The sequence below is a fragment of the Acanthopagrus latus genome, chromosome 10 (genome assembly GCF_904848185.1).
Source record: "Acanthopagrus latus isolate v.2019 chromosome 10, fAcaLat1.1, whole genome shotgun sequence".
Classification (NCBI taxonomy): domain Eukaryota; kingdom Metazoa; phylum Chordata; class Actinopteri; order Spariformes; family Sparidae; genus Acanthopagrus; species Acanthopagrus latus.
In genome coordinates this window covers 19,257,061-19,269,959 of record NC_051048.1, presented here as the reverse complement: position 1 = coordinate 19,269,959, position 12,899 = coordinate 19,257,061, and the positions used below count along the sequence as shown (strand labels likewise).

The window sequence follows — 12,899 nt, the reverse complement described above, 5'->3', positions numbered from 1 at the left end:
CGGCTGTGCTGAAAACACATAACGTACAGTGGAAAGAACCCAGTGGGACACGTTAGACTGTGTGCAGTAAATAACCCAATAAATGTGGTGTCCTTGAATATCAGGATGAGGCTTTGTCAAGTGCTTCAGTGCAGAATTAAAGATATAGAATCCTTTTTTTTTTTAACCATGCAGAGCTCATGAATGAGGCACTCAAAGGGCTGTTTTGTGTGATGGAAGAGGGTGTTAACACTTTCACAGAGGTAAGAGTAGCTCCGAAAAGCACCCTCATTTTTTAATTTGTATTATTTTGTGCGCGTGTTTCATGATAGTTTCGCTCTGCTCAGACATCAGAGAGGGGGGGCGGAGAGAAAGACAAGGAGAAAGGAGAGAAAGGGATTGGATGAGAGGATGAGCGAGCTAAGTGCTTTTTAGTGACTCAATGACAGCCGTGACCAAAATCGTATTAAGGTCACAATGGGGGTGGTGGGGTGGAGTAAAGAAGCTTTTCAAATGAATCAATTCTCCGTCTCACTCTGCTCCCCCCCGCTCCACTGCTTGGATCCATGACGTCGTAAACGCGGCTCTCCGAGGCTCCTGTCGCAGGTGCGCCTCAGCCTTTGCTGTATTTGCAGTGAAACACGAGCCGACGCCACGGGAACAAATTGGTTTGAGTGATCTGAGGGGTGACCTTGCTGCGTCCAGTGGCAACCTCTGGCCAAGCCACAGGGCCGCGTTACTGTACAGTAGCCCTGGGAGTGGCATATTTCCTTGTCAGGGATTTCATCCGAATCCTTTACTCCCCTTCTCACACCATCTCCCCCGGCGATTGCGTTGTATACCACTTCTCACATCCCGTCCACTAATGCCTTTTTCTATAGATCATTACCCTCCTCTCCCCTTGCCACTGTTGGTGAGCGCTCAGTCAGAAACGCCGGAGGTCCCCCTTGTGTGGCCGTTGCTCATGGGAGGTGAGGAGGCTTCGATTGGAGACGTTCGGCTGTTTACTTTGATTTGATCTATGGGGTCCATGTGCAGTTCCGAGTTATTGGCAAATTTGAGTGGCCGGTAATGATGATTCAGATGTAGCCCAAAGCTATTGTAGCTCAGTCTCGGTGTGGACTTATCGTGTTTCAGTGACAGCTGGAGTGTTTGCTGTTGATGAGGTGCCACGCCGGTACCAGCGAACAATTTTATGATCTGACAAACACAGACGACTTGTTGAAAAGCTTCTCCCCTCCCCATTATTTTTCTCTCTCTCAGCTCTTTACCCCCGCCTGACGTGGTCCACCTCGCTTGCTCGTTTTTTTTTTTTTCCCATTGGCTCACCGCCTCGCATTAATATTGTTCTCCTCTAATAACTTTCCCATCGTTCAAACTTTACCCCGCCCGCCCCTACCCACTGACCTCCATACCTCACTCCGTTGCACTCTCCATTTGGAGGAGAGGACTCTTGTAAGCCCTGGTAACAGAGGTTAATCCTCTCTTATTAGAACCGGGATTACTGGAGGGGAAGGGACAGGACCAGCAAAATGCCATGACTGACATAAAAAGCTTGTCCACGAGAGGAAGTAATACGTATAGTGTGGAGAGAGTTGAGATGTAATAGCCACAGTAGTTTTCAACAGGCTTTCAGGATACTTGTTGAGCTGGAGAATCAAAGCTTTTACATTTCACTGACACCTGCAGCTATACGTGTTTGATAGAAAAGGTCAGACATGAAGAAAATTAGATTCCAATGCCTGTCATCTCTAAAATACAAGTGCATACAGTATTAAACCAAAATTATACAAATGACAATATGTGACGACAATATGTGACGATCTGCACAGCATTTTACAGTCTTTTAGCTCATTATTTTGGATATATATACTTTAGCATTACAGGTTTGGTCAGTATCACACAACATACAACTACACAAAACAGCACACAAGCAAAAATGATCAGATTTTTCTGCAGTAGACGTTGGTGGAGACCAAAACGGAGCTGAAACACTGAACATCAAGACATGCAATATGGACCAAATAGCAGTGATTACAGGTTTAAACAAAGATCTCAGTCAATATCAAAGACATTTAAAATTATGTTTCACCACTCGCAGTGTGCTGTGATTTAGGTTGGTAACTATACAGTATGCTAGCTTCATCCATCTGTTTAGGTCATCAGTGATTCAGTTTGAGACTACAGCTGTGCACAGTGTGAAATATGAGCAATGAAATGTTTTTTTTCCTTCTCACTAAACTCAAAAGGTTTGACTATAAGCTGCCACTTGTTTGAATGATTTAATGGTTGTGAGAAACTCATATATGTATCTGTTTATCAGGTTCTGAACACACCAAAAAAAACAAAAAACAGACAACATTTTGCACAATACAAGACCTGATTAATCTGTCTTTTTTCTGCAGGCTCATGTGTGACGCAGTGCCTTTTTTTTTTTTATTTCCTCCGTCCTAAAAGCTTATGATTGATTGAATGTTCTGTGTGTCTGTTCCACTAACCCCATGCTCTTCTTATATTGTTAAAATAAAGACCTTTCCCAGTTGTCACATCAATAATCTGTTCTTTATTGTTTTGTTTTTTTTCTCTGTCTTTCTCTCCCCTTCATGCCTAATCATAGAAGTGGAACAAAAAGGTAACTAAATGCCAACAACTTTTCTTCGTCATCTGCATTGTCATTCGGTGTACGCTTGCATTTTTTGGGTGACGGGTTGCTAAAGCAGGTTTTTCTGACTGGTGCTCATTGTATGGTTCATTGCTGAGGTCGAACATGTCATTCATGGGGAAAATGAAATCAGTTAGTGAAACAGTGTCAACGTAATGAGCAAAATTCCTCATCATTTAGGGATTTTTTTGCACCGCACTCCTGTCATCCATGTCTATCAGCAGCTTTGCAGACAGACAGCTCCTCTGACATTGCCACATCTACGCTAATAATTTCAGGGTTAGGTCCTTAAAGACTTGCTCTCCCCTGACACCCTGTGACCCTGGGATGTTTTTATTCCCTGTTATAACTGCAGATTATTCCAGCTCTGCTTTATCAGCTGCATAATATTATAGCAGAGGCCTATACGAGGTGATCAATAGCTTGTCCAATAAGCTGTCAGCATTTTTGATTATGGCTCTAACATGATGATGGCCATAACCTTCAGGGACTCACCAGTCAATACTGCAGACAGATCATAGCAGTCATATTCTTACCTTATCAGCACCGCATGATGCTGCAGAACACATTGAACAAATTTTCACTTGTGCCTCAGGAGAATTGTGTTCGCCGAGCTACCTTTTTAACACGAGCTAGAAATATGTCAGATGGTAACTATAAAGCTGGATTCAAGTCAAATATGGAAATGGAATCGTTAAACAAGAGTCAAGCATTCTGCTGTAATAGCTATGCAATACATTTTAAGTTCCATTGTAATTAATTAATGACATGTCAGTGAAATCTGTGGCAAAGAGAATGAACAACGAGATGGCATTTTATAGAGATGGCTTTATAGAGACGCAGCCATAAGAGTTTTTGTGAAATTCCCCATGAAAGCCATGATTGCTTTTGTATCACTTCGCTAATATATTTCATTTGCTCCTCCATCTCTGTGCTTACATCCTTAAAAAGCATATTTTACAACCTCCTCAGAGCTCAGTGGGCTGTCAGTACAAAGCTTACGCTACCCTGACCTCGTACCCTCGCACAACTCATCTTTTTCAACTGTAGGAACAGACCCTCTTAGCATTTAGCAGAGCAACCGCTGAGCTGTGTGCCGAGGCGCTGTGTCAACGGGACGCATCTCGCCACATTTTTCACCTGCAGGTAGACAACATGTTTAATCTTAGGAGATTACAAGGGAGAGAAGCCCGCGTTTCTGCTGTCTCTTTTCTCTGCCTTCTCCTCGGAGCACAGCAGCTTTTACCTCTCGACGGATCTGTGGCTAGAAACTGTCAGCGCCGTGTCAGGCTGCTGGCCCATTACTGGGAAAGGAGCCTTCACGCACACTTTGTTTTTATATGTGATGGACTGTGGGCCCAAACCTGTGGAAAAAGAGGGGAAAGCTGCTCCGTCTGCATTCCTTCCCATTCCTTTGTGTCAGACTTTTTCTTCTCCAAACAATTTGCTATTTTAATGACTTAGATGATATTTTTGGTCTATATAGAAATAATAAATGTCATTTTTGTTCTTTGTTTTAAATTTCTTTAGAAGAATTACAACTAAAATTGTCATTTAAATGTTTCACCCACTCTGATTTTGATCTCTTTATAACCCTGAATTCAGACGTCATCTTTTTAGAAAGACAGAACATCATAATAGCCTCAGTCCAAGATAATCCATAATGAACTCAAATGAGCTTTTGCAAACGCTGCCCACTATTGACCTGCTCTGGCTGCATTGCCTTGGCCTGGCTTTATCAGATTTGAGTACAAACCAGTTCACATATAATTAGTTTACTGCGTGCGGCGCTGTAAATCATGCTGCAGACTAAAAATGTCATGTGGATGAAATAATGGACAGGCAATCATTATATGGACAATGTCATTACTGTATTTCTTTTCTTTGTGTTTTCTGTCCCCTGAAGGGCTGCTGCCGCAGCCAATAATTACAGCTTAGCTATTTGTCAAAATCTTTTAACTTTGGATTTGTGTGGTTATTAAGTTGCATTACAAACTGCCACTGGGTTGCTAAAATCAAAGCAAAGCCTTTTTTTTCTCTGGTGAAATTCTATTTAATTTGAAAGATATTTGCAGAGAAGACATTTCATGACTAAAATGGGAAAACGTGCTTGTAAGTGCACGCGGGCGAGTCGGTCTGCGGTAAGTCCGAACAACTTCTTCTGCTCAACATTAAGTCAAAGAGATAACCTTCATTTCATCTATTCAGCCCTGCAAAGTCTATTCATTAATGACATTGTACAAGAATTACCTTCAGGCTCGGAGTAGGAGCATCTAACGCGAAATTTTTTTAATTGCAATTAGTAACTGAAACAAAAAAGCACTTATTGAATTTGAACTAATAATAATGGTGGTTGTGTATGCACATCTGCTATTCTCTGTTTAGTTTACATGCAGTGTACAATCCCAAACTTGTTGGCGTAATCCAATCACATTACTAATTACATTCTTTGTTTGACAGTCAGTCGTCTTTTCTGCATTTAATCTAAATCTGATCGTCTGACCATCCAGATGTTGATGACGAGGGTCTCATTCAACATTTAGGTCCTTCATGGTGGAGAAGATTCAGCTGCAGATTTAAACGTCAATCTAACTCTAGCTGCATCCAGTTGCTGTTTGTGTTCATTGGTGTGTAATACCTGCCAATGTAACTCTGTACTTGTCTTTCCCCTATTTTGGCTCCTCAGTATTCCTGTGCCCAGGGCTTCTGCGCAGGGTGTACCAGAGCGAGCACCTCTTTGAATCAGACCACCAGTCAGGAGCCTGGTGCAAAGACCCTCTCCAAGCCTCCGATAAGATTTACTACATGCCCTGGACACCTTATCGCACTGACACATTGACTGAATATTCCTCCAAAGAAGACTTCATTGCCGGAAGACCGACGACAACCTACAAACTTCCACACCGTGTCGATGGAACTGGCTTTGTGGTGTACGACGGGGCGCTCTTCTTCAACAAGGAGCGCACGCGCAACATCGTCAAGTTTGACCTTCGGACTCGTATCAAGAGCGGCGAGGCCATCATTGCCAACGCCAACTACCACGACACCTCTCCATATCGATGGGGAGGGAAATCAGACATTGACTTAGCGGTCGACGAAAACGGCCTTTGGGTGATTTATGCTACTGAGCAGAACAACGGGCGGATTGTCATCAGCCAGCTCAATCCCTACACATTGCGTGTGGAGGGGACCTGGGACACGGCCTATGACAAGCGCTCGGCATCCAACGCCTTCATGATCTGTGGAATCCTCTATGTAGTGAAGTCGGTGTATGAGGATGACGACAATGAGGCAACAGGAAACAAGATCGACTACATCTACAACACAGAGCTGAGTAAAGACGGGTTTCTGGACATCCCTTTCCCAAACTCCTATCAGTACATCGCTGCAGTGGATTACAATCCCAGGGACAACCTGCTGTATGTGTGGAACAATTACCATGTCGTCAAGTACTCTCTGGACTTTGGAGCGTTGGACAACAGGCTTGGTAAGACCACTTTTTTAAAAATTCTGTTACATGTGTAGATGTTGATCTCAGTGCTCATTGCGGTTTAGTGTTTCAGGATGCGTCCAGTGAATTGTTTTGTTGTTGGTTAACATGAAAAAGAGAGACAGGTGAGAAGGTGATTGAGCACAGAGATGACAGGAAATCCCAAACATTTCATTTTTCCCTAATTATTTTGGAAGTGAGCTCACATGTATGTAACAAGATAATGGGATCCAGCCATCCTAAACTTGAATTCAGAGGAGGCAATTTTTAGATCCAAGAGGATAATTCCTTAAAATGTGTGAGATCCATCAACCTTTCCTCGAAAAAAACATTTTTCCATTTGGCCACAACAAATACAATCAAAATGTATTTGTTGGATTACCAGATTACTATTCAAACTCCTACTTCCCTGAGGATATACCTAGTCCCCTCCATAAGCTTTTTACTCGCACCAGCAGAAATCCCTCTGCACTCGAGTATCTTCATAATCTAATGCATAGATTTACATAAAATTTGCTTGACAGATTCATGCCTCCAAAAGAATAAATCCATGTGCCTATAATGAACCATTTGATCTTCTCATACCTTCAGAATGAATTATATTTTCACATTTTCATCATTGGCACATGGAAGACTCTAAGAACCGAAATATTTCCAACATGTTGTTTCTTCACCCCATATTTTAAGTCTCATTTTTTTCATTTTTAGATCAAGTAGAGTGACATTATAAGAAAGAAAAAAATAACTTAAAGGTAACACCCCAAGACAGTGTGGGCTGGTGATAATTGCCTGTATGTTATGCAGCTCGATGTGTTATTTCTGTATTTTAATTAGTCTGAGAAATGAAAGTGTAATAAAGTTAACTCTCTGATAGATACTGTACATGGATGAAAACAAATAATGAGTAGCATAAAGCTGCAGCAGCCATGATTGGGCAAAAAAAGAAGCAAGAAGCATGCGTGTGTATAATGAGCTTTATAAATTCTCACTTTTAGGGGAAAACATTTGTCAGGCACAAAAAAGGAGCAGCTAAATTGTCTTGAAGTCTGTGACACGCTGGGTGAAGCACACTAAATACTTCATACTTTGTGTTTCGGCCACAAGCTAAATCTTTTACCAAATCCAGCAGTTGCTGTAACAAAAGAACAAGCAACCGCCTGAATTAAACTTCCCAAAAACTCTTTTGAAAAGTCTAATTTATCCACTCCATTGTTCTTTTTATAAATTGGAGCTTGTTGGGAAGCATGAAACGGGCAAAAAGAACCTGTTTTGACACACCAAGGTAATTCTTTGCTCTATCTCATCAACAGCTCTAGTCAAAAATGTCACAAGTTATTTGACTGTGAAGTCTTTACCTCTGCTTTCTCCTCGGGAGCTTTCTCTACCTGCCGCTTGCCAGTTTAATTTATTTTCCTCAGTTGGCTGCTGCCCGCGCCCAAATCTTTTTTATACACTGAGTCCTGCTTCAACACTCCCTGTAATATATTCACTCATTCACTGGCCATGCTTACCGCCTTTGGTTCTGATAATACCCGACAACCCGTAGTATCATTTATTGTAGTTAAGGAAAGTGAAATGGTGTTGTTCTCTGCTTTCTGTATTAAATGATTATCCATCTCGTTTTTAACAGTGATACACAATGATTACGCTCACTTGCACACACACACACACACACATACACATGCACAAGCAAGTGCAAATTCTTAGCACTATACTTTCCAGTGAGATGTTGACTTGATGTTTGGCTGCTGTTCTGCAGAGCAGGCTGCCCTCCAAAGAGGCTGCTGCATGAATATAGATAATAAAATGTTGCATTAAGCGGATGGATGGAGTCAAAGAACAGATATAAATGTCAGATAAACAGACGGATAAGAGATGAAAGAGTGATTGAATGGACTGTGGAGTGATAAACCATTTTATTTGATCAACTCTCAGACCCAATACAGAAGAAGCAGACTGATTTGGATAAAGTATTTTTAGCTGTGCACATTTTCCATGCAGCTGTTTCATAAGGTGCCTCATTTTGAGATGGCACAATTGTGCACTTGTATAATTGTGGTTGCACAAAATTGTTCAAATTAGCATCACTGTAGACCACTTCATCACACACAAATACGTCTGTATTAGCTGCTGGATACTGTCGTCTCAAACGGTGACATACTGCTCCAGTGAGGACGAGATAAATCAAATAGCCAAATACGATTAAGGAAAACTGGAAATAGCAGTCACATAAACTTACAACAACAATAGCTGCTCTGAAAAATGACCAGTGGTGCTTTGCTTCTGCTTTCTCTGTAGAGCCCAGTGCTGTACTCTCCTTTTGCTGAAAACATGAGCTTTTGAAATTTGATCCAGTGTCATGATCACAGTGCCTGTTAACACTTCCCGAAAAGGTGTCATTCTGTGATTGCTCTGACACGAGCTCATTTCCACTTGTGCTTCCACCACCGTGAGCATGCATGACCTGCCACACCACTGAAGCATGCTGCATGGCCAACGGAGCAGGAGCGACATGCCCCGGTCCACAGCTGGGGCCCGGTGCCGTATGCTGAACCACATACGCCGCGACACTGCACATGCTACAGGGCAGAGGCAGGGTAATGATAGAGGTGACTGAGTTCTTTCTTTATCTCATCAACACAAAGAAAGTGAATCGTTTTTTTATGACATTCATGAAAAAGAAACTATTTTCCTGCGTTTTGAAAACTCCCCGCAATGAACCTGAGCTGATCCGCACAGATGCTGAAGTGTCCTCAACAGACAGAGCAATATTTTTCTCCCAAAGAGGATGTTTTTTCAAGGACAGATGATCTATGCCCAAGAGTGCTTCCATGACAACTCCATTGATAATTAAATTCTGTGAATTGGTGATAAAAAATATGCTGCACAGACTGCTAATAGCAAGCAGATATAAAAGCTCTTGTACCATTAGTCCCCCTCTACATGGCCAGATTCATTGCTGAATATGCAAGGACAACTGGGAAATAAATTGCTCTGTGATCCATTCTTAAAAACATAAAATAGAATATAACCTGAGGTTGATACAAAGCTACATGCTGCACATATAGTGCCTGAATTAATACAGGAGCATGGAGAATGTGACATGTGTCCTATCAGGTAATTATGCAAACTCATTCACAAGGCCACAATGACCTCTCTCTAGAGGTTGTTGATCTTTCAAGCGGTGGAAATTCATAGTCTTCCAACTGTCCGTGACCCAGTTCTCCAGATTCGCCGTTTAGAATGCTCCCACCTCTTCCATCACTGTGTGGCTCAGCTCAGCCGTCCCCTCCACTGAGGACAAATTGTAGTGAATTGTTAGCAGGATGCAGAGGCTCGCAAAGCAGTTTCGAGTGGATAAGTTGCATGAAGTCAGTGTCAAGATAATGTGTAATGTAATTGCTTATGGCCCGGCAATCACCCAGGGAAAACGCTACTGTTCCGTCAAAACCAGTACATCACAACAACTGAACGATTTCTTACTGCTCAACAAACCATCCATCCATTTTCCTAAACGCTCATCCTGTCCAGTGTCACGGATCAACGAGCCATTTAAGGCACAATATAAACCAGACGAATCATCCCAGAATTTAGATCCTCTGCTTATTGTATTCCAACATTTGGGAAAATATTTAAAATTGAGTCCACATTATTCATGGTCTGTAACAGTTTTGTTTACCTCTTCACTTTTCATCCAGCACCATCATGAGGTCAATTGTTTTATTGACCATATACCTGTTAAACCAATCGCTTTCCCATCAGCCTCAGCTGCACTTTGTGTTAAGTGCTACTGCACAACTGAGAATACTGCAAAACACTACCGCTGTGTTTTAGCATGCTGACTTTAGCATTTAGCTAAGCACCACTTTGCCTCAAAGAGCTGCCAAACATGGCTGTAGGCTCTTAGTCCTGTTCAAATAACCCAGTCAATTCTGTTGATTCTCATCTCTAAAACTTCACTGCCTGTGATATTCACTTTTTATTTCACTGTCTTTGGGCCATTGGAATTGTTAAAGTTTCGCATCATGATGCTTATATAGATGCTGTGTTTTGTAGCCTCTGTGTTGTCCTGTCAGATTGAGATCATTGTCTCCGTGCTGATTGATAATTCACTCACAGAATGGTAGTATTAATATCTAACTCCAAAACAAATCAGCTTCTTGTGCTGGCAGTGAGTGCAACTCGCTCTTTGCAGTGTTGTTTCCTTAAACTCGACTGAAGACGTTACCCCCGGCCTCACCTTTACCAGGATATCCTCTGAGCTGTCTGCCACAGTGAGCATGAGTCACGAGCTGCATCGACTCCACAGGGCTGCAAAGACGAGTGCAGCCACATGAGAATATTAGCCTCAGTCTCACACACCTCCTGCAGCAGTACTCATATGCTGCTATGGCATAAAATCCATGCCGCGTATCTGACAATATATCTGTGTTAACTCGGATGCATTCTTCAGCTTCGTCCCCACATTCTTCTACAGTCTTCTCATGGACTTTACAATGACGTGTTTGCTGTCTGTGTACAGTAATTCACTTTTCAATGATTTCTATCATTCAAATTAACATATTCAGATCCAAGTGTGATCTGAGGGCTGTGTGTTGAGCACTGTTTATAGAATACAGCAATCAGTGTCTATTAGTCTGTTGATACTCGAGTATCCGCGGGGTGTTCCCCTCGTCGCACATTTCAGTCAGGCAACCTCTGATTTCTGAATGCGTCACTTCTGGAGACATTCTTTTGTTGGCTCGATTGGTGCATATGATGTAGCACAGTTGGTGTCATAGATACATTCACTGTCTGGCAGCCCTGTAATTTTGCCACATGTTGCCATCTGGCCGGGGCACGGTGCCAGCCCTGATAGCGCGCAGGGAGTCCGCAGTCGCGGCACCCTAACCTTCATGCAGAAACACCCGCTGGTTTTGACTGTCAGGCTTTCTTGGCTCTGCCTGGAAGTGCCTGATACATGCTAAATTGATTAAGACTGTCTAAACAGAATATGCAGGCTGGCAGAATCTAGTGGAGATGATCAGAGTGTGACTCACTCTGATTTTAAGGTGAAATCTTTTTGAACCTTTGTGTTCTGATGCTTACGCACCAGCTTTCCAGCGCCTGTCATTGCTTTTGATTGATTTGCTTTGATATTCTATCGTATGACCTGTGTTGTCACAGGACCTTGTCTTTCTTGATAACAAAGCTTTAAGGAGAATCTCTCCGTAATTCAAACTAAACGCTCCTCTTCCACAAAAAAATGTCTTTTGCATTCTGCATGAAGCCCTTTTGATGTGGCGGCTTAGAAATGTAGGCTACATGCTTATTTGCAGACTACGCACTCCTCACATGCCGGGTGCACCTCTTGCATAGGGCAATTTCCTTCGAGGGAAAGTGCAAGGTTTAGGATTATAGTTCAGAATGATTTTCCTAAAGCAATTGCGCGTGTGCACACACGTGCACAAATGCACGCTCTTCTTGCAAACCCTTTAATGCTGCAACACAATGGGGCTCTGTTAGTAATGCAGCTTTAGATTATTTTCTTTTTTGCATGGAAACAGGGAGCACTTTGTCGGTGCACCAGAGCCTTTTTTGAACCTTCCTCATGTAAGAATCATTTGAAGTATATTGTAAAACATAATGATTCTTACCCTATTAGTGCATGTGTGCATTTTGCTGATCTGAGTATACATCTATTTTTTTTCTGGTGTCGAATCTCAATGAACCCTTTGTCAATTTGAGCGTGCGAGCTCCTTTGTTCTTTCACTCTGTGTGTGTATATATATATATATATATATATATATATATATATATATATATATATATATATATATATCTCACATGATTTTGCCTGCCGGCCCTCCTCCTGACTGGCCATCCATCATGTGCCTTGGCGGCTCTACCTTGATCCAGAAATCATACACAGATCACCTGTGTAGTGAGAGCGGTGGCAGGCAATCCCTCAGTTAAGGCCAACACCCTATCCATCTCTCCTGACATGTGCAGAAATGGAAAAAAGACATACTTATAGTGCAAAATCAAAGAGTTTTGTGTAATGTGAAACTTGTGGAGATTGTTAGGCGCGCAGAAGGGCATTTTTTCCTACCTCTGTGCGTATGTCATTGTGCTTTTGCAACTCTTTCAAGAGTCTAGAGCCAAAAAATACAACAGTGCTTTGTCACTGTTTTCAATTGGTTGTTACACTAAAGTGTGTCGGTCTTCTCCTCCACTCTCCTGAAGTGTGTGTGAGAGTGAGTGTGAATATATAGCTACCAGTTTCTCTAGAGCCACTCGAAATAGCCACATTAGATGGGTGTGCCTCTGCGTCGCCAAGCCTGTTAAGTTCGGTGACACACAAGCTCGAAGTGATTTCTTTTGGCCAATTAGCCGACCAAATCTGATTGGAGGCCTCCGAAGCATCTTTAACTCTCTTTGTCACCAGTGTCATAGTTCCTCTGCACCGCTTTGCCCTTTTCATTTGGCCCATTCTACTGTTGGTTGACAGTCTTTTGAAAAGCCTCTCTCGGTTTTTTTCCTGGCAAATGGTGAGACCTTGGAGGAGAGTGCCTTTTCCTCTTTGTGAGTCTGAAATCCCCCGTGCTCATGTCCTTCCACTCGTCTTTTCTCCTTTTGCTTCTCTTGGTACGTTTGTCGATGACTGGCCTCGTCAGTAGCCTGAGAGACTTGAGTTTTGGCTCATTAGACTGGAACGGAATCCAAAATTCCTCAGTTTTGCTTCAAAGAGATGTTGCTAAATATGTTTTTCCGTGTTTTTTATGCACA

The 12,899-nt window shown here is 42.3% G+C and overlaps 1 protein-coding gene across 21 annotated transcripts in view; it reads left to right on the top strand.

The window, feature by feature from the left end:
* The window catches only part of LOC119027225 (adhesion G protein-coupled receptor L3-like), a 211,437-nt gene that overhangs the window by 117,194 nt on the left and 81,344 nt on the right, over positions 1-12,899 (top strand). For 9 of the 21 annotated variants that reach the window (XM_037112192.1, XM_037112196.1, XM_037112194.1 and 6 more), the window contains exons 6-7: positions 2,597-2,611; positions 5,319-6,128. In XM_037112192.1, coding sequence (XP_036968087.1) covers positions 2,597-2,611; positions 5,319-6,128 — 825 coding nt within the window. The remainder of the gene's footprint in view (positions 1-2,596; positions 2,612-5,318; positions 6,129-12,899) is intronic. The other 12 variants (XM_037112203.1, XM_037112193.1, XM_037112205.1 and 9 more) reach the window with 2 other exon arrangements.